Here is a 25873-nt window from a genome sequence, read left to right as displayed (position 1 = left end):
CATGTATATAAAAAAAACTTTATACAGAAACTTCCAAGAATTGAATACAGATCAAGTAGAATTGAATATGAATTTATTGAAAGGCCAATTGTTTATGCATTTTCTAATATGATTCAGAATATCTATAGTGTACTTGGGACGCCACATGCATATTGGTTCACATTTACCATCATGGCAAGTTTAATTTCAGTCATAAATATAAAAATATGCATAACTACAAACAGCTTGGACATTACCACGAATAACCAAACTAGCACTCAAGAAAAACTATTTCTTCAATTAGAAGCATTAAGGTAAATTTAGATGACAAGCTTCAGTCTCTTCATTGATGTCAAAGGGCTGTCGTTTTATTAGAGCAAGGCACATAAATGAACCATGTTTCAGAAAGGTGCTTTGAGAATTACAGGAAATAAAGCAAGATTGTATGAAAGAAACAAAATACGCAACAGCTAGTCGTGCGTCAACGTATTGCTTTTCTTGCAGTCGGCTCAAACATCTTAACCATGAGTCCAACACTTACAATTGAAACTAAAAATAGAACTGTACAATACTGAAAAAGTTCATAAGTTCATTGACAAGGAATGAGTTTATTCATCATCCTCAGCCTTTTTCTTTTTTTTCTTTTTCTTCTCTGCCACCTCAGGCTCCGCCTCCACAGCAGCAATCTTCCTCTTCTTTTTCTTCTTGGAAGGCGTGGCCTCATCAACACCATTAGTCAAGACCTCCTCATCCTCCGCTTCCTCCTCAGCCGCCTGCTTTTTCTTTTTCTTCTTTATAGCATCTCGGTTTTCCTGAAGAACAGAGGAAACCATCAACACCATGTATGAAATATCAAACAAACGTTAACATACTCTGAGATGATCATGTCCTGCTCACTTCAGTGATCAAACCCACAGAGTAGGGCTTGTCAATGGTCGGAGGAGCTTTGCTTTTAGCATGACAGATATAAGACTGGTCCACAAGAAGGTCCCGCCTCCAGTATAGTCATGCTACTTGAAAAACCCCTGTTTTAGCACGTCTTCTATATGCCACAAATATAGCCATTTAAAGAAAAAATTAAGGCAGCTATATATTTATAAAGAGCAAATGTGATCGAAAAAAAGGGTGTAAAATTTAGTTTGTCTAGTTTTTCCCCACATTACTATACTTTATTTAAATCCATAAAAAAAAAAAAGTTAATCTTAAATTTAATACAATTATTTAAATCCAATTAAATCAAGTAAACAATTTATTTAAAAACAAATTAAAGAAATTCAACATTTAAAACAAGTTATACTTTTTTGCATCGTTTTTCCTCTACAGACCTCCCCAGGTTGAAACCCCTGTGCTAAACACCACAGATGACGCGTTACTCGCACGTACCTCAGCCTCGCCGTTGGCGTTCTCCTCGTCATCTCCTTCAGCCTTGGAAAGCGCTTCTAGTTTCCTCTTCTCACGCTTCTTTTTCTTCTTTTCTTTCTTCTCAAGTTTGCGCTTGATTTCGGTAGCTACCTCACTAGCCTGCGAGACAGAAAAATGTGAATGTATCTGCATTTGTACGAGCCTAGTAAAAAGATGAACTTTATAATGCTGTGTCAGGCTCATTAAATCAGTTTTTGCCTCCATGTAGGAGTCAGGCAATAGGATTCATCACTCACAGCACTTCCTGAAACAACAGTAACAATAAGGGCTTTTCACACTGCACTTAACCCCGGGTTATCATCGTTCTAAACACCACTTTTAAAAAGTAAAAAGACATTTCACACCTATAATTTGAAAGCCGTGTTAGCACCTCATTTTACCCCGCATTGTGGTGCTAAGTTTGTTCAGTGTGAAACGGAGCAGTGTTTGCTTGTTGCTGCTGGATGCTTGGCCTCAGACAGCCAATCAGAAATTGAGCAGCGAGGCTCATGTCACGTCAGTAACAGGAAACACGCGTCATGTAAATTTGTGATTACAGATAACCCAGGATTCCACTTATCTGGGGTTTAGGATGACCCAGGATTAACAGTTTCAAGTGTGAAAAACCCTAATGATTCCTAGTGAGAACCCTTCGTAAACAGCACTTTAAAAGCCCACCTTAGGCAACATAAATTAATCCCGGAATGCATTACAAAAATAAAAATCGTCTAATCATCCAGATAACCTTAAAGGGGTCATATGATTCGATTTCAAGTTTTCCTTTCTCTTTGGAGTGTTACAAGCTGTTTGTGCACAGATAAGACCCCTGAAGTCGCAAAGACTAAAGTCTCAAAACCAAAGAGATATTCATAAAGTAAAACTCTGCCCCTAAAACGGCTCATTCAAACACGTCTAAGGGAAGTGGTGTGTGGCCAAGTATGGTGACCCATCCTCGGAATTTGTGCTCTGCATTTAACCCATCCAAGTGTACACACAGTACTGAACATACACCTGGAGCAGTGGGCAGCCAATATTTCCAATCGTCTACGTCACGATGTGGAAATATTTGCTTAATGTTGCCCAAATGTTCAGGCAAAGAAAGGCGGCGTGGTTTCTGCAAGCACAGTAGTGTGGATGCAGTCATGTCAGGGATAGGGTTGGGTATCGTTTGAATTGAATCTATTCCGATTCTGATTCATTTAGTCTCCAGTTTCGATTCCAATGTGATAAAATGATATCAAACATTTATCCTGTCTCTCTTTTTTGCAAACCATATTATTGGAGCTGAATACCATGGACAAAAAAACAACAACAAAAAAAACAGGCTACACAGGATGTACTCGTTTCATTACAGTATGAATCACGAATCGTTGTAATTTAGGAATCGAATCACGTGTTTGAATCATGTTTGCGAGTTTTAACGATCTATTAAATTAATGCAAGAGAGGTGTCACCACCAACATGTTTAGCTATCACAGATATTATACTTAGCTTTTTTGGCTTCTGATCACAAATGTACGAAACTTTGGAGCACTTAGATTAGCGAGCAAGGTCCTGGCAGATCGCTAGGTCACACCGATAAGCACATAGGAATCAATTTTTATTTGACAAGTATCCGATCCCTGACTTTAAGTATCTGATTCTGGAATCGTTTTTCGATTCCCAACCCTAGTCAGGGAGATGCAGTGCGTTTCTATGTGAAAGCAAAAGCACTTTATTTGGCCTTCCGAAAGTAGATGCATTTAGGAATCGTTAAACATTACTTACAACAGAATAGCACAACCTAGGAGAGGAGGTAATTCTGACTTTGCTATGACAATCTGGCACTTCTGAATCAGCGACTATGTTTTGTTATTAGTTTAAGCATTTGCTATTGACTGTTCAAATGCAGAGTTTTGCGCATCGTGTGTGTGCTTGCTCGCGTGTGTGACAGAGGGAGACGCGGTCACACAACCGCAGGTACATATGAGCATCACTGTATCTGTCACGCGACTGTTCCCATCTCGGGCTTGAACTGATGATAAAACCAAGGACATTATTAACCGTCTTTACTTTTATTTTGAAAGCTAATGCTAACATTTCCAGCTCGTGCTTGCGGTGTTTGGCCAATCACAATGCACTGTGTCAGCTGGCCAATCAGAGCAGACTGCGCTTGTCGGAAGGAGGGACTTTGTAGAAAACAAAGCGTTTGAGATGGCGGGGCATAGAGGACCTACAATAATGTACAGTATTTGAAAAATGTTTTTTGAACATTAAAGCATGTCAAAATATTCTGTTACACCAAATAATGATCTTTAAAAAAAAAAAACCGCATCATATGACCCCTTTAACTTTGACCATTTCAAAGGATTTTTTTTTTGTCTTACTCATTTAACAGGTAAAATTATCACAATAAAATTTTTATTTCACAGAAAAATTTAAAACAATGATAAACATCTGTGCTTGGAATATTACTATCTTAGGTATGTTAACTTGGCAAGTTACGTAGGGTTGTTACCATAACATTTCAATCACAAAAGCTTTGATTTTAGCTAGCATGCTGGCTAGTGAGCAGTTCTCACCTGTGCAACAGCTTCTTTCATGACGTCCAGGTTCTTACGTGGCACGTCTCCCGTCTCATAAAATGCCAGACGTTCTTCGACCTGGTCACGCAGCTTGTCACCGAACACACTGGTGGGAACCTCTGTGCGAACAGAATAAAGATGTCAAGACAAGGACAAACGAGAACAACTAAAGAACACCTAAGTGTTTGACCCAGAGTTCTGCTCAGAATGATCATCTCAACAACCACTGAGGTGGATTACTGTTGACGAAAAATATAAGCATCATAGCAAGAACCAAGTAGCGGAAACTAATGAAACGAGGGGAGATGGGGCGCTCACCAGAAAAGCAGTCAATGCGTGATGCAATGGTACACTTGTTGGCCAGGTAACGAGAGATACGACCCTTGTTCTTGGCAGCTGCACGCCCGATGAACGTTGAATGGAAAATGAGACCGTACTTTGGCGTGTTTCCTCTGGTCCTCAGCGCCCTAATTCACAGATAAAAAAAATCCAGCTACACCACTCGCACTCTAAAATGTTCAGCCGAAAACTAAAATTCCTTAGTTTGGCTAAATATTTCTGGTTGCTGAACTTTTGGTGCATCACTACCAAATTTTACTGCTATACTAGAATACTTAAGGTCCAATCCACAAAAAAAAAAAAATATATATATTTTTTTTAGAGTTGCCCTGTCTCAACAACATCTTCAAAAGTATCTACCTCTGAAAACCCTCATCAGCTGCTCAGACTGGGGGGTACGTGAGATTGAGCGGGATCACTTTAAGATACGTGTCTTTAAGACACACCAAATCACCCGCTCCTGGTACGCCCCGGCCCTGCCATCACCGCAGCTGTGTGAAACCCCAGCAGGGAAGGGGAGCCCCAGTACCTGAACAGGGCCTTCTCTGCCCCCAGAATCTGCACGGTTGAGGCCGGATATTTGGCTAGGTTTGTCAGACTGCCAGCGTGAGAGATGAGACGTGCACCAACCTATTAGAAGAAAATAGATGTGAGAAAGCTTCTAAACACACAAACTTGACACTTCTACAGAATTTAAGACAATTTAGAAAGGTTGCACTCACAAACAAGCAATTACAAGCTCCTAGTAAAAAAAAAAAAAAAAAAATTGGGGAAATTAAGTACCCTTCCAATTTTTAATGTAATGTAATAAAATGGATGACAAACGTACCACATCACCAATGAGAGCCGCAAGATTTGGCGCCACCTGGCCCATTTTAGACCGCAAATACTCTTGCAATTCCTGTCTGTACTGTGTGAGGGACACTACACGGCTGGAGAAGCTCTCAATGTTGATCAAGTCAATGGGAGAGATATCCATACCTTTAAAAAGATAAAAATAAAACAAATGTATAAAATTCTCCCATAAATCACAGGAGCACTTATACAGGTTAAATTAAAAGGACTCAGTGAGGTACGCTTGTACAGTTCAGTGAGATCTGCTGTCATCACATGGAATCAGTGGATTGACAGATTATAAGAACATCATAACATCCAAGACCCTCACACTAAGCTATAAGGACATCAGTGAGCTTGACTTACCCATAGAGCTGCGGGACGCGTCAAGGATAGCCTGAGCTTTGCCACTGTCCATTGTGATCTCCTCTATAGCTTCCAGCATCTCCTCAGTCATTTCCTTCCTGTTCCCGATCAGCTTGGCCATCTTACAGTACATACTGTTATCGCTCACTATCTTTATCAGTTCTGGGAAGTGGTAGCCGTACCATTCACTGCACAGATAAAAAGAGAGTTCCGATAAATGAGAGTTCTGATAAGACTGCACAAATTGTTTGATTACATCTTAACGTAACTACATAATACTATCACTTGCAAAAAAAAAAGTTGGTTATTTTACGGTTTAGACCCAAGAAAAAACCTAGGAAAAAAATTGTTAGTACAGTACTTAGTATGGCTGTCTTAATTTTCAGAAGTTACATTTTCAAGCTATTATTTTAAATTGATGATCTACTAAACCAGATCACGATTTGGGTTTTATTTCAATTAATCATGCATCCCCAAGTTACGCTTGCTAGGCACAAAACAACTGGCTCCCCACTCAAAGTCTGTCTCCCCCCTCAGGTTGTGTTCACTCCAATCTGATGGACCAAACACTCCTGAGAAAGGACTTTACTGTCCCTCCATTTCCTGTACAGCCAGTGCACTAGGGGGCGCTGTCTGTGGTAAGCATTAGGAGGCTGCTGTAATAGATCAAACTACAAACCCCAGTGGAAAAACATCTTACCGCACACGCATGGAGAACGTGTTGATGTCTTTGTCCAGCTGATCGAGGAGGGCGATGGACTGGATGATCATGTTGTCTGCTCTGTTGACATTGAACTTGACTTTGGCTCTGGAGTAGCTGTGACCCAAACCCAGCTGAGCTTTGGACGCAGCCTGAGCGGTGAGTCCCTTGACCAGGGAATGGAAGTGCAGACGCACACCTGTCAAATCACAAGCAGATGCGTTAGAAACAGTTAATGCTGGACCCATAAAAAACACACTTTTTTTGGCCAGTCTGTTCAGATTTTCAGTATAAAGCATCAGAAGTCAGGTGATATAGGTACATCATTACAGCAGGCTTTTGATAACATTTAGGAATATGAATTTTTATATGAATCATTTAAATCAAGGGATTTCAAAACTTTTCAAAAGTGGTGTACAGGGAAATGTAGATTAAATATTTTCCAAATAATACTTTACACATTCATAATACAGATGTTGTACAGTAAAAACTGCATCTTTCATACATGAAAATATATAACTGCCTTTATATGAGGTTTACATTTGGGGCTCATGGCATCTAAAAGATTGAAAACCCCTGATTTGAATAATCACGCTCTCTGCTCACCTCTTATGATTTCAGCTACAACGCCTCCAGTCTGAATGGACAGACTGAGCTCTTCTTGAAGCGCCGCCCCAAGTTTAGCATCAGACACCCCCAACATTGCCTTCTTTTTACCTCCGGACGGAAGGTTGGTCTCCAAGAACAACTTGAGATCCGCATGGACAACTCCTGTCAGGATCAGATTAGAAATGAAGTGTCAGTAATTGTAGATCACAATTTGTAAATCAACATGTCAGCCTCAGATGATCAGTTTGTAGGAATGCTGTCATCACAGTGATTCAGTGGATTGACAGAATATAGGTACATCATTGCATCCAAGAAACTGTTTAAAATAAGACCTTCGTCTCTCTTACCTTCTGAGACGGCATTGATGTTTTCCAGTGCACCCTGGGCGGATTTAAAGGGGAAGAACGCACTCAGTTTGATCACACTACTGAATTTGCCAAGGTTTAGGACACTTTGCTCCACCTGTGAAATACAGAAGAATTAGTCATTGTGAAGACACTTAGATTTGAATTTAAATGCTTTTAAAAGCAACATAACACCGTAATGGGTCTTTTTTTTCTCCATACTGTGACTTTCATTGGAATGTAATGCACATTGATAAATCTCAATGCATTTAATGTGTAAATATTATTAGTGCAATCTAGGCATAGCAGATAGGTCAAGCAGATTATTTTGAATGGCACTTTTATGGGTGGGATTTGAACAAATAACCTGGTTACCAGTCCAGATCTTCACCACGTTGTTGGTATGCATTTACTTTCCTTTGCATTTCAAAATACAAACCTGAGGTAGAAGCATTCCGATCTCTTCCACTTCTTTAACAGCGAATAACGCATATCCAGCTGCATGCTCGAACAACACGTGCAAAAGCACCTGAGAGAAACAAGGCGAGGTTATTAATCTGCTCCAATACCATAAAAACACTACTTATAGCAAAAAGTCCCAAATGCTTCGTTCCGACATTAATAACTACACAAATAAGACATTACAAACTGGGAATCTGATCTGATGGGGTTGCAGGTCAACACCAACGTGTTGGCGCCACCAGGTACAAAGCTACTGATCAAATTTACGTCTTTAATAAGATTATATAACATTGCGTAAGCAGAAGATAACAACAGTCGTTAATAAACTACGCCTGTTTCTATTTTATTGCATTAGAGCTTGAAACTGGAGAGATTCGCATTAGCATGGGTTAGCACAGACACACCACGTGTTCCTCCAGCGGATCACATAACTTACTCAGCGAGTGCCACTTTTAAAACTGATCAGCATCTCAAAGCACTGCGATCGGTACCAGAACATTGATCCAAAACACCTACGAGAGGTGAGTGAAGCTTCAGGTGCCCGTTACACTGAATTTAATGGCTGCCGAGGCCTTTAATATCACATTGAGGCCTTGTGTAACAGGATCCTCTCAAGCAGGCTGCAGTGATTGATTAAATGCATCTTTTATTGTGCGATCGCATCATAATTGTGCTTAACAGACTAATCAAAACATGTGCAATAACAATAAGATGCAAATATCTTAAATGTAAAACAATACTACAAACATGCACAGTCAGTTATAAAAGTCCGGTTTTAAATACCATACTGTAAAACACCGATCTGTTCATTTCTAAAGATTGCATAAAGAAATAATGCAATTTTACCATGTTTACTGATCTCGTGCACCACGCACGAGGGAGCGTTGCGTTCCTTCGCTTCACTTGCAGAGGAAAGAGACCCGCATGCGCTCAAGTGCAAAAACCCACATGATTTAGTACCGCACCTTATCGCGAGAGTTCACAAGTTGCTTATTTTACGGTGTGTTGGCCACCTGTTGGAAAAGCTTGAAAATGCAAGATGCGTTGACATTAAGTTTGCAGAAAACAAAAAAATGCATTACAGAGTAGAGCAGGAAATATTATTGATGAAATTAAAACAAAATATTTGGCATAAATAATAAACATATTTATAATTGACAAAAAGTACCAGCACTGAATGTTGGGTAAATCAAGGATAATAAATTTTTTAAGCCACAGATCATCTTTAAAAAATTAAAAATTAAAAATGATAAGCTGGTGGTTGTTCCAGGATGTGGGGTGGTTGGTTTTAGGCACATTTATTTGGATTCATTGGTGAATGTTTAAAAATGTTTAAAAATCATAATAGGTGTGAAGTTTTGATGCAAAAAAAAAAAGTCACAAATAAAAAAATTGGCTGATTAAAAAATAATTATAGTTGATAAAAAGTACCAACATTAAATGGGGTCTAAATGTAATTTATGTATATGTGTGTATATACACATGTATATGGTGTATGGGGTATATATGTAATTTGTAAAGTACTTAAAACCACAGGTAATGGTTTTGAGAAAATCAGTGTTTGTCCCAAGATTTGTGGTGTTTTAGGCCAGTTCAGTAGATTATGTTAAAACTTTGTCATTGTTCTATTTTAATTATTATATGCATTTGAGATAGTTGAGATCCAGATTTTAAGTGTTGGGATAGAATTAAAGTATTTAAATAAAGACCGTTTTCACGCTATGTTAATTTTATGTTAGATTAAGCATATTTTATATGTCTCAAAGCTAAATATATACCTATTTGTAATCTTATTAAGCCCTATTCTTCGTGCTGCAAGCATTTGCCCCTAAAATGTGACTGTGTGTGCTTAGGAGGGACAAATTGACAAAATATATTTGATGCAGGAAACATTTCAAGAGTTATGAAAGGAAACCTTTCTGGTTGCACACTCATCCATCCACTAATTATCAGACAAATGTGCCATAATGCACCACCCATGGCAATAAATACCAGTGTTGAATATATTTTAAAAAGAGAGATTTGAATTTATGACTATATATCCACATCAGTAGGGAATGCAGAGTACTCGGAAACAACAAAACACACACACACTTAGGAATAAAAGCTGTAATTATGCTCTTAATGTTTTAAAATGACGTAACTAAAAACTCTTAATAATTACACTTATTGTGCTCTTACATACAAAAACATAACTATAACATAACAAACACCAAGTCTAAAGTGACTACAACCAAGATATGTCAAGTCCTTGTAGCGTCTCTTGTCTCCATGGTCAAGGTGGAGGAGTTTATGGAAACATACGTCAGAGATAGTAAATGTGAGGGTTCCTATAAAGCGAACTGCTCTCTGACCACTGACAGAGGCCACCCGCATGCTGTACAAAGGTACAACTCTCATATTATCATAAAAAAAGATCCTATTTCTCATTCTTTCTGCCGTGCGTCACAACTGGAACTCACTTATCAAGTTATCAGTGAAGCATGGCCATTACACTATATAATCGGCCATGCTGTGTTTAATACTTGCTGATTTGTGCTTTTATGTCACCCAAAGATGCGCAGAGCAGTTACAGGATGTCTGATGCTGGTGTATGTTGTTGCTCTTCTGGCCGAGCATGCAGAGGGACACATCGCCTTCTTCAGCCCTAAAGAGATGAGAGAGCTCAGGGTGAGGAGGCCTTCAGCATCCTAATGACTATTTATTTAACCTCCAATTGTACCAAGAACAAAGTTATTGGGTTTCTTTCTTCATCTTCAACAGGAGAAGGAGGGAAGGAAGGATGCTGATTCAAGAGCAAAGGGGGTTTTGATTGACGAGATGTCTCCAGATGAAGATGGAGGAGAGTCAGCGGTGAGGAATCCCTGTATGTTTTTAAAGTATTTCATAATGTATTTGAGTTTCTGACTGCTTCGTTTCCATCTGAAGGGCCAGCCTGTGGAAATAGGGCTGAAGCTGACTGATAAAAAGGGCCACATCGGATCTGCTTTCAGTAAGATGCTGCAGAGCATCTTAGAAGAGCCAGAGACCGGTAAGGAGCATACAGTAAAATCTCTTTCTGTTTTTCATATATACACAGACCACGCTAATATTTGTGCTCTGTTTTGACAGTGAAATAAGACTGGAATTTTTATCTGCATTCATTGACTACTATTGCAGACTGATGATTCAACATTTGTTGCAAGCACACTATGCATGTCTATAAATGTAATAAATAAAAATAAAATTAAGTTGCATGCCAATTCAGTTTCTTGTCATATATAGATATTGTAACTCTGGTTTAATCTGAATTTAAACTGTTATTAAACAACATGCACATTTTTTTTTTACTCTTAATTTGCCTCTAAATTTAAATACTTTGTTTCCTGTAATACTAGATTGACATTTAATATACCAAATGGTCATTGTACAATCATGCGTTGCATTTTATTCCACTAATGCCTATAAAACCTAGCAATGTGCACTGCAGAAATCTCTTATACTCACCAAGGTTGCATTTATTTGATCCAAAATACAATAAAATCAGTAATATTGTGAAATATCAATACAATTTAAAACAACTGATTTCTATTTGAATACATTTTAAAATGTAATTTATTCCTGTGATGGCAAATCTGAATTTTCAGCAGCCATTACTTTAGTCTTCAGTGTCACATGATCCTGCTAGTTATTTTTGTGGAAACATGTGGATAGATTTTTTTCAAGATTCTTTGCTATATATTTTGCTATATATCAGCTTAATGCATACTTGCTGAATAAAATAATTTATTTGAGAAATCATACCGACTCCAGACTTTTGAATGATACTGTATAGGATGACATAAGATGACATAGAGTATGTGTGTATATGCAAGTTAAATGTTCTTAGTGGTTTCAATATGTCCTATATAGTGTCAGGTTGAGTAGAAGTCAGCATGTTGGTTGCAAACTACAGGATGCATGCCTAAAGTTGGACATACTTTTTTAATTATGGAAGCTTTAGGCGGTATTTTATTGCAAAACTCTTTATAGCAAATAGAGAACATCTGTTGAAACCTAGATATGTCTACAGTAGGAAAGCAGGAATTCACATTGCATTTTAAGAGTTCGTCTTCAACAGCCTTCATTCTTTGTCTTATTGGATAAGTTTGAGAGAATTAACTACCACATTGCAGAAGGTAACGAAAGTTTCACAACTGAAAGAACAGCTCCCTGTAAAAGCTGTTGAGAGACAACTATAATGACAGAATGAGTCTTTATATGTTCTTCATTCAAAGAGGTTTTGAACAATACTTTCTGCTCTATAAAAAAAGATTAACATTACAACAATCAGTAACAGCAGTGTCTGACTCTGAGCGAGCTTTTGGAACAATTAGTATTGGGCAAAAGTTACATTTAATTCGGTTTCTCACATAAAGCTTCAAAAGACTTGGAATGTAGCACATGGGTCATATGGACAGCTTATGTGGCAAGTTTGGTCTGTTTTGAGATCCTCAAAGAAATAAACGTAAGAAATAAACCACACAGATTTGGATGAGGGTGAATAAATCCCGAAATAATTTTTTAACTGTCCCTTTAAGGTTTAGCATTCAGTCTTGTTTTTGGGAAAACATAATACTTTTCGCTCTCTTTCCTTGTTGGTATTTAATCATCTGTTTCTTTATAATTATAATCTATATGCCATCTTGTGTCTGTGTTTGTGTGTGTGTGTGTGTAGCTAGCCTCCGTTGTTCTCCTGGTCCCAGTGTCCTCGGTCACTTGTTGGGCTGGTGCTGCTGGTCAGATGATGCACTGTCCCCACACAGAAAGGGAATTGAGTCCCTGGTCCAAAAGATGTTAATAAATAATAATTAAAATAAATAAATTAATAGATGTGCTCTATGGCAATCATTCATTATGATTGCAAGGCACAATTAAGATTTCACAGACAACGAATCTTTCCAACAACAACAGCTTTATCAGCCAATAATAAAGGGTATTTACCTGATTGCTTGAATGTTGTTTGTGAATACCTGGACAGCTGCTTTAATGTAGACAGGGTCGATGTTCCTCTTCTGCAGCTGGTTGAATAGCATGTCTACATTTGGCATGATCTTGTGAAACAATACCAGGAAAAAACAGAAAGCCTCGTCTTCAAGCATCCTCACAAAACCCCCTGACTCTCTGACAGTTGAGGAATGAAAGTTCCCTGAGTCTCTGATGATCTGAAAACATTTTAAAAGGTCATCCTTGTGTTCGTACACAGTGTTTACAGCACGACTTTGGATGTTCCACCGTGTTATAGAGGCCCTATATGGCTACATTTTATGTCACATCTTGAATATATTTATATCTTGAATCAGCATTTGACTAAATTCTACAAAGACTCGCCTCCTGTGGGTGATTTCTCGATCGCCCCTCAGCTGAAATTGAGACGTGCTGACAGGCAGAGAGGTCATATGGTGATGGTGAAAACATATATTTTTCACAGAGGATTTTCTAATATATCACATCATACAAATATACATTTAAATCATTTATATAATTATTATTTTGTGTGTGTGCCGCCACTGCAATTGCATATTGTATTTTGGTATTTGAGCACTGCTTGAGACATTCTAAATTAAGAAGAAATTGAGATCATTTGAGACTTTTCTTTCCTATGTCTTATTTTTCTTTCCTGTGTGACCCACTCACAAGTTAATTTATAAGAGAGTTTAAAGAATGTGCATTATGCACATTACTGAATTATGAAGCGATGTCAAATCTAATCATCAAAATCTAATTATGACTTTCTGCTCTTTTTTAATGACAGCAGAGGACAGTCAGTATAATGAGTTGTGGTTTGGACGTGTACATGTGCCCTGAAGCCTGCGTGCCAACTCGTTTGTCCAGATGACGTTGTACAGCTTGGTGTGGTTATTTGTAGCATCCATCACATGATTTAGATTGTGACCACGGAAATGATCAAAGTTTACCCCTCCAGTGATTCATAGACAAAACATTTACAATACGAGCTGGAGCTGATTTCTTCAAAAGGTCTGTGTGACAATAAAAAGAAGTCTTACTTCCAGAATCCAGATGTGTTTATCCAGGCCATCCAAGATGTAAATGAGTTTGTTTCTTCATCAGAACAGATTTGGAGAAATTTAGCATTACATCACTTGCTCACCAATGGATCCTCAGCGGTGAATGGGTGCCGTCAGAATGAGAGTCCAAACACCTGAACAAAACATCACAATAATCCACATGACTCCAGTCCATCAATTAGCATCTTGTGAAGTGAAAAGCTGTGTGTTTGTAGTAAATAAATATCTTATTAAGGAATTTAACATTAAACCATTGCTTCTGGCTAAAATATGAGTCTTCTATCCTTAATATTTCTTTCTCCAGTGAACATCTTGTCTGAATCAGGAGAGTAATATGCCAAAATCAAGCACTGCTTACAAGCCAAAACTATTTTGGTGGATTTTGATGTTAGAGGACAACAGGTGGTGAACTTTTTCATTAGAGAAAGAATTATTACAGATAGAGAACTCAAATTTTGGCTAGAAGCCATGGCTTAAAGTTAAAAGCCTTAATGATGAATTTGTTTCTTACAACCTCACAGCTTTTCACTTTATAAGATTAATCGATGAACTGGATTTTTAAAAAAGTTCGGACTCTCATTCAATGCAGAGGATCCACAAATTTCTGGATAAAAAATTTCTCCAAATCTGTTCTGATGAAGCAACATTTTGGATGGCCTGAGGGTGAGTAAATTTTCTGCAAATTCCAATTTTTGGGTGAACTATTTGTTTAAAATCTTAAAAAAAAAAAATGGGAATGGGAATGGGAATGTTGTCTGGCCTAAAAGCAAACTGGTGAGCAGAAATGGGCCAACGGGGTTGGTTGCAAAAGTGATTTCCAACCCATCTGCAATGATCTTACTGGGCAGGCCTGTAGGCGTGAACAAACTGTGGTACATATTTTGGTACATGTAAGGACATATAAATAAATATATGAGAGATAGAGAGAGAGATGCCAATCCACCTGAGGCCCCTGCGTTATTGACCAGGATATGTAATTCCTCCTCTTCCTCCAAGATCCGTGCCGCAAACTTCCGGACAGAGTCGAGTGACGAGGTGTCAAGTAGACGCAGATGTACGTTCTGGTTCCCAGTACTTTCTCTGATTTCTTGCAGCGCTGCAGTCCCACGAGCCTCACTCCGGCATGCCAGGATCACCCACACCCCACGACGAGCAAAGTCCAGGGCAATGAACTTCCCAATACCTAGGAGATAACAAGAGGTGAATGATACAGCAGTAGTAGGGAATAAGAAAGTGCGTAATAATTATGACTTAATAGAATTATGTATGACTTTCTGCAACACAAAAACACATGCCAAAACTGTTTAAAAATATATCTTTATGGTATATGGTAAGGTTTAGCGGTGGGGATGGGTAAATGTAAGGTGGGAGGAGTTGGATCTAGATCCAACCACACCCCCTGGATCTTGTGTTCTGCAGTGAGGACCATCTCAGTCAACTGGGGACCAACAAATGTTCGGTTACCCACATTCTTCAAAATATCATCTTGGCAGAATTTTCATTTTGGTGAACTATCCCTTTTGAGGAGAGTGTATTGTGTCCTTATTGACACATAGAAATAAAATAAAAAGCTTTTTTTTTCATTTCAATGGCTCTCATGCACTCTTAAAAAATCATCCATCCAGCTAAAAACATTTTTAATATCATTTACTCACATATGCAGGGGCAAAGGCCAGGGGCCTGCTATCACATGCCTTATCGGCTCCTTATCTTTGCTGAGGAAATTACTTATACAGGTTCCTTTCAGTGGTTGTACTGTAGTTCTTAAGTCATACTTACTAAATCATGTAATATTAAATATACATAGAAATGATCTTCCATATTCAAGATTCAAGATTCAAGATTTTTTATTTGTCACATTCCCAATTATACAGGGTATAACCAGCAGTGAAATGTAGGTCAGGTCCGCTCCAAGGACAGTGCAATTATATAGAATACAAATATTAAGAAAAAGAAAAGTAGAAAAATAAGAGAATAACATAAAATAAAAGATAAAAAATATAAATATAAATATGAATGTGCAAGTCAGTATGTTGTTGACTTAAATGGTAAGAAGAGGAATGTGCAAAAAGTTGTACAGGGTAGAAAGAAATTATGAATAATTATGAATAGCTTACTGATATGGTGATATTTACATGGAGTCAAGTGATGACACGGAGTTAGAGTTTAGGAGCCTGATGGCCTGGGGGAAGAAGCTCCTCCTAAGTCTCTCAGTTTTTGCCATCAGGCTACGGAAGCGCATACCGTAGAGCTTACCGTTATTATAACGCTAAATACGATACATAACAATTACATTTCTCAAGTCCATAATTGGCCAGAAAAGAACATATTACTGTAATAAACTGTAGTGTGTGTGAGAGTGTGTGTGGTGTGTTTGTGTCTCAGAGGGTCATGGGGTCGGAGAAGCACAAGAGTCACTATCTCAGCACACCAGATGCAGAACGGGTCCTTACGACCACAGACAGATGGAGGTCATATCAAAGCCTAAATAAAGTACTAACTGAACTAACTAAGTACTGAAGTACTAACTGAACTAAAAGTTAAACTAAAACTGAAATAAAAAATCTTAAATGAGAATTAAATTATAAAAGGTACTAAAAATTTGAAATATTAATTTGGAATATTTTTATAATTTTATCATATAAACTATTATACTATCGACATGTACTTTGGTCAGCTATTACCTGTTTATCTCTTATCACTAGTTTATACATTCCATAGTAAAAATCAGTAAGAGATAATCTATAGAATTGCTGGTAAATACTGATGAGACCATATTATTAGTGTATTATTAGTGTACAGGGTACAAAGAAGAGTAAATCATTCATTAATAATTACTTATTTATTAATTTTTTTTTTATTGTTCAAGTTTATTAACAATAGCTACATGAATCAGTTAAAACGAGTTCAAAAAGTTTCAATTAAAGCTGAGATCTTGGACCACAATTGAGAAACTGTATGTTTAAAATCACAGTTTGCATGCACATACACAATTTAAAGTTCAAGTGAATTATTTGTGTTACTGTAAGAACAAATCAGTTCATAATAAATGATATATTGCAGGATAATCTTATCTGTGATTGATACTGATGGAACATTTGAAAGTTTAAACAACTCACTGATGCCAGTGTGTGTTTCTTGTCTATTTCCTGTCCCCTTCCGTTGGTCAAGGTTACCAGAGGGTATATGTGTGAGTAATGGGAGGGGCGAAGACTGCATATAAATAGACATTGCTGACAAACTGACACACACTACAGTACAATCCATTCAAGCCTAATGACAAGCATTCAAAGAGTCTGAATTGGCAAACTGAGAAACATAGATTTCTACAGAAAAAGAGCGAGAGGAAATGAAACAGGAAGTTAGCACAATGGAGGATGGTAGTATTCAAGGCCATATGGCACCTACTGTAGTTTCCAAGTTGAAGATAAAAAATAAATGCATTCGAGTGGTCCTGACAGAGACCCTCTGCACATTCATCATGATGGTAAGAATTCATTATTCTGCTTAATAGTGAATGATTAGCATTTTCAATGCATAAAGATGTGAATAATTGTCAGCATGTAATGATGCCAAGCTTGGAAGACAGATTAATAGAATATTACTCTTTAGTATTTTACTCATGATTTCTTTTTCATTGTGTCAGTTCATTGAATTATTCATTCATTCATGAAGTCCTAATTGAGCATTGTGTACTTGTGATTGTAATGCATTGGATCACATGCCCACAGTTTGCATGAGTGGTCAGAAGTCTGACACTAGTGATTGAGGTCAGACCATGTGCTACATAAATTCTATTCTTAGAAATATTGGCTAGAGGTACTTTTTCCATTATTGTCAGGTGAAATCAATGTGACCATATCAAATGCAAAACAAAACTTGACCAATAGCAATGACAATAGCATTTAGTTGAATCATTTCATTTACTTTTTCATTGAATGTTTATTTTCACTGTTTGTGTTATGTGCTTTTTTCAATTTTAATATTTTTTAGTCATTTTTAATTGTGAAATTAAAGGTAAAGTGTGTCATTTCTGTGCTAGTGGCAAAAGGAAATTCAAAAACATTTATTGTTTCCAAACACATTTCCCAGTAGTTTCACAATTAGGCGAAGAAATACTTTTCTCCACACATGAAGGGGTTAAAAATGTGCATTACTTTTTTATTTCCAATAAAAAAAAAATGTTAACTACAATTACCTTGTTTCTGTCATCATGGCCTCTATACATTCAAAACTAAAATAAATACTTCATGTCAATGTATTTATTTATTTGATAAGCCATGAAATAAGCTCTAAACCATAGGTTTATTTTCCTATAATTGCTGCATCTGTGAATGATCAGACAGACTCTGTTTTTGAATTCCAGGTGTTTGGCCTTGGCACCGTTGCACAAGTGGTCACAGGAAATGGTGTTTTTGGAGAGTATTTCAGCATAAATGTAGGCTTTGGGCTGGGTGTGGCTATGGGTGTGCACATTGGTGGAAAAGTGTCAGGTGAGAGTGAGACCCTCTTGACCCCAAACACCAGGTCAAAGTTCAGTTTTCCATAATGACAAATAATCATGCAATATGTTTTACTCTGTCACATAGGAGCTCATATGAATGCAGCTGTTTCGTTCACAATGTGCGTGTTTGGCCGCTTGCGCTGGAAGATGTTCCCACTGTATGTTTTTGCCCAGTTTCTGGGTTCCTTCCTTGCTGCTGGGACTATTTATTTACTTTATTATGGTGAGGAAATACTCATCTTCTTCAGGGGTTATTTTTGTTCTTAGTGTGGGAGTAGGTCAAATAAATTGCCCCAAGGTTTCTTCGCTCACATCTGCGTTGTGCTTTATAGATGCTATACATCATTACTGTGGGGGCAATTTCACTGTGTCGGGCCCCAAAGCAACAGCTGGGATCTTTGCTACGTATCCAGCACCTTACATCTCAATTTACACTGGAATCTTTGATCAGGTACACTGAAAATGAATATAAATGCACCATAATTATCTAAAATATGAACCAAAAACATGATAGTGTATAAGAATAGTTCACTTAAAAATTAAAATATGCTAAAAATGTACTCACCCTCAGCCATCCAAGATGTAGATGAGTTTGTTTCTTCATTGGATCAGGTTTGGAGAAATTTAGCATTTCATCACTTGCTCACCAATGGATCCTCTGCAGTGAATGGGTGCCGTCAGAATGAGAGTCCAAACAGTTGATAAAAATATCACAATAATCCACAAGAAACCCACATGACTCCAGTCCATCAGTTTACATCTTGTGAAGTGAAAAGCTGCATGTTTGTAACAAACAAATCCATCAAGATATTTTTAACTTAAAATCATTGCTTCCGGCTCGAAGTCTCATCTGAATCAGGAGAGAAATATGCACATCAAACCTTTTACAAGCTAAAACAATCCAAAACAGTTTTAAAGAAATCTTGTCTGTGGGCTTTTTCATTTTGAAGAAGCGTTTTTTTTTTATTAATTATGGACTGATATTTTAGCCAGAAGCAACAATTTGGGTAAAAACATCTTAATGGTGGATTTGTTTCTTACTCAAGATGTTAATTGCTGGACTGAGTCGTGTGGATTACTTGTGGATTATTGTGATGTTTTTATCATCTGTTTGGACTCTCATTTTGACGGCACCCATTCAGAGAATCCGTTGGTGAGTAACTGATGTAATGCTAAAATTTTCCAAATCTGTTTCAATCAAGACACACACTCATCTTGGATGGCCTGAGGGTGAGTATATTTTACTCAAATTTTCATTTTTGGGTGAACTATTTCTTTAAAAAATGTTTTGAGGAAGATATTTTAAAATCTCTGAATCAGGTTCTGGGCACTGCCATGCTGTTGCTGTGTCTGATGGCTCTGGCAGACCAGAGGAACCAGCCGGCCATGCCTGGAGGTGAGCCTGTGGGTGTAGGGCTCCTGGTGCTTCTCATTGGTGTCTCTCTGGGGAGCAACAGTGGCTATGCCATCAATCCTACACGAGATCTGGGGCCAAGAGTCTTCACACTGATGGCAGGTTGGGGCATGGAGGTTTTCAGGTGAATAAATATAAAATCAAGCTATGAAACACTCTTTAATGTGTGTATTTCAGACAGGGTTAATGATTTATAACACCTCCTGTTTTTTTTCAGTCACTAACTCCGTAACTTGTGGTTTGAATTCCTGATATGCCTGACTTGAAACCTTTCATTATGTTTTGCTGAAACGTTGATAACAGGAATAGTCACAATTATCAAATCAGATTTGTAACTGGAAAATATTTTCACTAGCATGTCTGACCTGAACTTGGTAAATTATTTACTATATAAATGTTTTAAAGCAATAAATAAAATAAACATATAAAAAATAAAATAAAGTATTATTTTTCTCAAATGTTTATTAAAATAAATAGCATAATGATATGAAAAAAAATACATATATATATACACACACACATATTGATTAATACCTGGAACTAGTCATTATGATTTTGCTTAAAAGCTGACATTACCAGATCAGATTTAAGCTGAATTACCAGATCAGATCTGTAACAGGAAACAGAAATGTAAGTTCATTTTTAAGTACTATGCTTGAACTTGGGGTATTATTTACTATCACTATAATTTCATGGAAAAAATAAAATTAATTATTTTAAAATAATTTAAAGTAACTAAAAATAGTAATTAAATAAAAATGATATTTTACATTTTACAAATTTTACATTATTACTTATTTAAATCAACTTATTATTTATCAACATTAGTAACATAACAGCATCATTTGATTAAATATAATTCAAGTGTTGTCTCAACTTATTTACAGGGCCGGCAATGGGTGGTGGTGGGTACCTTTGGTGGCCCCCTTTATTGGTGGAGTGACTGGGGCTTTAATCTACGAAGCATTTGTAGAGCTACACCACCCTGATCTTAAGAGCACTAAGACACAGTCTGCAGAAGATCCTGAATACGTTCCTCTAGAAAAGTGCAAGAATGGCAGTACAGAGATGTGTGTATAAGAGTTTCACTCTCAGACCTGATTAATTTAAGGACCAAGGATGGTACAAGCCAAGGACCAAAGAACAAAACAGACATTTGCACTGGGGGCATGTGGATGTTTACAGGCATAACATGAGACATGGATGCCACCTGAAATGCCTATGGATTGCATTTCTCAAGCCAACTTTCTCAGTCTAGTGTGTACTACTAAATTCTGGGTTATAGATGAATAAGCTATTGAATCTCAGGACTCAGGATTGTTCCATCTTTGATTTTTAATAAATATTGTGTACATGCACAGACTCATGGGCATCAATGGATGAAATTAAGCTGCTTACATAAGGTTAAATGCCCAGCATGAGCATAAAGTACAATCAACATGCATATATAAGAACATTCTATGGGCATTTGTTGGGACACTGGGGTCATCGTTTAGTCACACTGTGTCTCCCTGAGACCCCCTGTGCTTTGGCTGTGCTCCCGCTGCTCGCTGGGACCTGCGCTGCCTGCTTCTTCTTGGGAGTGGGTGGCTTGGCCTTGCCACGGAATGCCTTGGCTGGGTCCAGTTTATTCAGTAGAGGTTCACCAGCCGTATCAGAATGAGAGTCACCATGGAACGTCAGGGGTTGGTAGAGGGCGGCCCATTGCTGCAACAAGGAAATCAAAGGAGAATTTCAAATCAGTTTGTAGCAGTAGATTACATACCAAAACTGTGCACATACACACCATTTACACGTTTGGGGTCAGAGTTTTTTATTTATTTATTTTTTTTAAAGAATTGATATTTTTATTCAGTAAGGAGGCATTAAAATTAATAAAAAGTGACAGTAAAGACATTATGGTTACAGTAGATTTCTATTTCAATTTCAAATAAATGCTGTTCTTTTCATGGTTTACACAAAACAAAATAAAAAAGCATGCAGTACAGCTGTTCTCAACAGTAATAATAATAATAATAACAACAACAACAACGGTCAGCATATTAGAATGATTTCTGAAGGATCGTGTGACACTAAAGACTGAAGTAATGAACGCTGAACATTCAGCTTTGCCATCACAGAAATAAATTACATTATAAAATAGAAAAGATTTCTTTTAAATATTGTATTATTATTGTAATATTACTGTTTTTACTCTTTTTTTTAACAAAACAAAAAAATCAGCACTGGCAAGCATAAGAGACTTAAAATATATATGTGACCATGGACCACAAAACCAGTCATAAGTGTACATTTGTTTTTAAATTAATATTTAATATACATAACTGAATAGATAAGCTTTCCGTTGTTGTATGGTTTGTTAGGATAGGACAATATTTGGCTGAGATACAACTATTTGAAAATATGGAATCTTAGAGTGCAAAAAAATCTAAATATTGAGAAAAATCTCATTTAAAATTGGAACAGGATCTTTACTTAATATCCTAATGATTTTTGATTTTTACCTAATGATAAAAGAAGATTATATATATATAGTCAACATTTGAAGTGAATCAATAAAGTTCAAAGTTGTCCTAAGATAATAATGCACACAGACACTTTATGATTATACGTTTTATACATATCTCCTTTAATTTCATTTAAAAAAAATCTAAATTATATATTAATATATATTGTATCTGAATATAAATGTGTTAAATATAAATATATACAAATATAAATGTTTTAAAGGGGTGGTTGATTGCGATTTCACTTTTTTAACGTTAGTGTGTAATGTTGCTGTTTGAAGCATAAACAATATCTGCAAAGTTACAAAGCTGAAAGTTCAATGCAAACGAAGATCATCTTTTAAAATTATGGCAGTTTAATTCTTACAAAAAGGACTGGTAAGGGACTACAACGAGTTACTTCAAAATCAATGCTCTAAAACAGCGGTACTGTTGCTCGCGTCTCCCTACTCTGCATCTCTCGCGCTCATTCAGATCATCAGCTCAGTGAAAATAAGTGTATTCACATACTGTAGCTATGAGAAGCCTTATACATGGACGTGTGTGCGGTTGCCGTACTGGATTAAAGCTTTAATTAGAATTAGAAAACCGTATATTAAAAGCTAACAAAAGCAGTAGCATTTACAAATAACAGCGCATCTAAATGTATGAGACAACAACAAAGAAAAAACTTAGGCCTACCCAGTGCCGCGTTAAGCCTTTGCGCCCGGGGCCCTGGGCTAACGCAGTTTTGGGGCCCCCTGTTTGATTGGCCTTCCATTACAAGCCAATCAAAATCAAATAGGCCTTTGCGATCAAACACTGTATTAAGACGTGCACGATATACATTCATGAAATAAAAACAAACTCAATGCGCACGTCATAATCCCATAGGAGGCAAAAAATTATGTACATAAATTAAACTATATTATCGAGTAATAATCTTACAAATCAGCCCAGCTAATAAAATTAAATATCACTCACCACTAAAAGGGTTTCTTCCTGCTCTTCTTATAATGCACTAGAAGTTATAGACATTTTAAAAATGTATAATTTTGTTTCTCTATTTAACAACATTAACTTACAATAGTGCAAGACATCTTCCCTCAGGTATTTCTATTAAGCACCGATAAGCACAACAGCAGTTGACCATAGTGCTGTACAAATAAAATAAAAACCAGTAAAAAGATTAACATCAGTAAACTCAAAAGATAATTTAACATACAAAGTTTAAAAAGCCAAGGTAAGAAAATAAGATTTCAGTTTAGTTTTAAACTCAGAGAGAGAATTTGAAGCTTTCACAGATAAAGGAAGGTTATTCCATAGCCTCGGTCCAACTAATGCAAATAGTAAAAGGGAGATAGTATGTTTTCTAGCTGGATGTTGTGCTTACGATCAATAATCACGTCTTTGCGTTCGACCAAACTGATTTGCAAAAACAAAACAGGAGTCTCGCTCGCAGTAAAGAGGACTGACTTGGCGGCAGGGGATTCCGCTTGGTCTTAAAGCCCTCCTTGAGCAGCTATGGTCACAATTCAAACAATGCTTTGGAAAAATAATACTTTATTTGTTATTTGTATGGTCTAGGTGGTCATACGGCGTATGCCTGCAAATACGGGGCAAACTGATGCTTTAAATACAGGACGATTCCTTTTTATACAGGAATGGTTGGCAACCCTAAAAATGCAAAAGAGAATTGACTCGGGGGGTCCCCTAGTGTTCGGGGCCCTGGGCTGCAGCCCATTAGGATAACGCGGCCCTGGGCCTGTTCACGCTTCACTAATATCCTCTGCATCTCAATCGGGCTCAAACTGATAAGCGATATAGACAACGCCATTGTTTACAATACAACCGGAGCACATGCGGCTGAGCTGAGGGGCGGGATGTTTAGACACGCACTAGAGGTGGTTTAGCCAATCACAACACACTGGGTCAGCTGACCCATCTGAGCCCACTGCGTATTTCTGAGGGAGGGGCTTCATAAAACCAGAAATGATCAGCGTGTTTATCAGAGAAGGGACAGAGTGGTGTGGAATAAAGGTAAATTGTGTGAAAAATAATGCGTTTTTTAACAAACGAAGCATTAACACAATGTTAGACTGAACCCCATAAACACAATCAAGCCTAGAAAAAAAAAACAGTCAACCACTCCTTTAACACACTGTATAATTATTAATCAAATAAAAAACAATTATAGGAAGTCATTCAAATCTTCTGTTTAGAAAGATCTGAATAGATTAATGCGGACCTTAGCTTGTGGGCTGGGGCCATACGGAGTGAAATTATACTGCCACTCTGGCAGCCCCAGATGAGTGATCATAAGCCGGTAGTAGGCAGTGAAGGAGGGGGTAAGATAGTACCAGAAAAGTGATCGGTCCAAGAACCACACCTCACACTTCTGGGCCATTACACCTACACAGAACGGGCCAAATGGTAGATTAAAATGATATGAAACCTTTTTGTATGCTATGTCTTTATATATTTCTGGATTAATTGTGGGATGCATAATCACCTGATGTGCAATTCTTGTAAACAAGGCAAACCTTGCCATTACCATTGCAGGGGTCCAGCTCAAAGATGCGGCTACGAGAACCAAAATGAGGTTTTTCAGGGCCATCCAATTCTAAAAACAGAAAAACTCTTAAGTACACATTTTAGAAATCAGATGTATAATTCATGCAAAATTTACTGAACAATAAGGCATGTAAAGAAATTATGCTATACCAGGGAAAAAAAAGAAAATCTCACCTTCTAAGTCATCATCGAAGTCAAGATCAGCTAAAGTAGGTGCATTGGGGAGAGAATATAGATTTGACTGAATCAGGGGGCGTAACTGAGCAACATTGTTGATCATCATGCAACCCACTGGAACCACTTCATCTGTAAGACACAAAGCATATACATTTCCTCAAAAACAAAAGCATGCATTAGAGCTTTTTTTTTATTTTTTAAAGCTTAACTATAAAATGGAATCGAAAAATTACGTGCTGGAAAACACTGATGAGTTTTGAAAAAGTATTTGAATTTGAATTTTTTTTACAGTTGATCCAAACTATAATGGGTTTAAGAGATCAGTGCATGTTTCAGGGTGCTCACTTTCCAGCTTGGTGTTCCAGGCAAGCATGAAGCCATCTGTTGTGAGATAGAAATCTCTTAGATCTTCAGGCAAAGTGCAGTTGTTTTTCTGGCAAACACAGGAAAAACACACCTGATGTAAACATACCCACATCAAAGCTTTGCAGAGAATATTCTGTTAAACTGAAATTCCTCCATACCTGCTCCCAGGAGAGAAGGCATCGCTTTTCTGCAGGGGGTTTCTCTACAAATCGTACATCCAGCACACCTGGGAGGTTCTCTGTTAAACACATGAATGCAATGCACATATATGCCCAAGCAAACACATTTAATCAATCATTAATCTCAATTTGGGCATTGACAATTGACCTGGTTTGCATTAGTGCTTAGACAGCAACCTTAATGAAGAAAAACAAACATATTAATCCAACCTAAGCTGCTTTGGTGATTTTAGATGGTCTCCCAGTCCTGACCACCTAAAACCAAAACAACCCGGGAGACCATGCAGCCTATTGTACGAGGCGGTCTATAATTATTTATATTAACACTGTCCACTCACCCAAAACCCGAATAATACCGAGGGTGAGTGTGTCTACAAACCCCTTGCATGTCTTGTCATCTTTTACCTCCTCCATTCCAAAATAACACAAATACTTTTATGCCATTGATTCGCTTGAGACTGCGATGTCTCACCGACGGATGCTGAGGTTACCAAGCGCGCGGAGCCAAAACACTGAGGTTCTCCGCTT

General features: G+C 37.4%; 4 protein-coding genes and 1 pseudogene across 6 annotated transcripts; 2 read left to right on the top strand and 3 right to left on the bottom strand.

Moving 5' to 3' along the window:
* Window positions 1-4: 4 nt before the first annotated feature.
* nop56 (NOP56 ribonucleoprotein homolog) lies at window positions 5-8559 on the bottom strand. Its single transcript, XM_079395277.1, has 12 exons — window positions 8445-8559; window positions 7576-7665; window positions 7140-7254; window positions 6790-6954; window positions 6184-6382; window positions 5484-5671; window positions 5113-5264; window positions 4813-4913; window positions 4263-4411; window positions 3942-4063; window positions 1363-1500; window positions 5-791 (listed from the first exon to the last, which is right to left on the bottom strand). The coding sequence occupies exons 1-12, from the start codon at window positions 8445-8447 to the stop codon at window positions 588-590; spliced, it is 1626 nt and encodes a 541-aa protein (XP_079251403.1). The 5' UTR covers window positions 8448-8559; the 3' UTR covers window positions 5-587.
* Window positions 7975-11377, top strand: LOC306856194 (uncharacterized protein). Its single transcript, XM_079395278.1, has 5 exons — window positions 7975-8119; window positions 10155-10268; window positions 10362-10451; window positions 10527-10629; window positions 10710-11377. The coding sequence occupies exons 2-5, from the start codon at window positions 10155-10157 to the stop codon at window positions 10715-10717; spliced, it is 315 nt and encodes a 104-aa protein (XP_079251404.1). The 5' UTR covers window positions 7975-8119; the 3' UTR covers window positions 10718-11377.
* A 917-nt stretch (window positions 11378-12294) lies between these two features.
* Window positions 12295-16359, bottom strand: LOC306855991 (retinol dehydrogenase 12-like; annotated as a pseudogene). Its single transcript has 5 exons — window positions 16314-16359; window positions 14589-14828; window positions 14406-14495; window positions 13414-13597; window positions 12295-12368 (listed from the first exon to the last, which is right to left on the bottom strand). The product of its transcript is annotated as a retinol dehydrogenase 12-like (transcript).
* A 501-nt stretch (window positions 16360-16860) lies between these two features.
* On the top strand, window positions 16861-21032 carry LOC306855548 (aquaporin-7-like). Its single transcript, XM_079394309.1, has 6 exons — window positions 16861-17132; window positions 18012-18138; window positions 18235-18372; window positions 18482-18600; window positions 19470-19687; window positions 20451-21032. The coding sequence occupies exons 1-6, from the start codon at window positions 16995-16997 to the stop codon at window positions 20641-20643; spliced, it is 933 nt and encodes a 310-aa protein (XP_079250435.1). The 5' UTR covers window positions 16861-16994; the 3' UTR covers window positions 20644-21032.
* Window positions 20886-25828, bottom strand: LOC306855550 (tubulin polyglutamylase complex subunit 2-like). Of its 2 annotated transcripts, none has more exons than XM_079394312.1 (7): window positions 25725-25828; window positions 25325-25404; window positions 25146-25233; window positions 24798-24929; window positions 24562-24672; window positions 24298-24461; window positions 20886-21270 (listed from the first exon to the last, which is right to left on the bottom strand). In XM_079394312.1, the coding sequence occupies exons 1-7, from the start codon at window positions 25741-25743 to the stop codon at window positions 21049-21051; spliced, it is 816 nt and encodes a 271-aa protein (XP_079250438.1). In that variant the 5' UTR covers window positions 25744-25828; the 3' UTR covers window positions 20886-21048. The 2 variants fall into 2 exon arrangements, with proteins under 2 accessions (XP_079250438.1, XP_079250437.1); XM_079394311.1 differs by having other exon boundaries at window positions 25684-25821.
* Between the last annotated feature and the right edge of the window lie 45 nt (window positions 25829-25873).

The sequence above is a fragment of the Barbus barbus genome, assembly GCF_936440315.1.
Source record: "Barbus barbus genome assembly, chromosome: 36".
NCBI classification, from domain to species: domain Eukaryota; kingdom Metazoa; phylum Chordata; class Actinopteri; order Cypriniformes; family Cyprinidae; genus Barbus; species Barbus barbus.
Note: the sequence above shows the minus strand (reverse complement) of the source record. Positions and strands in the feature narration are given on the sequence as shown.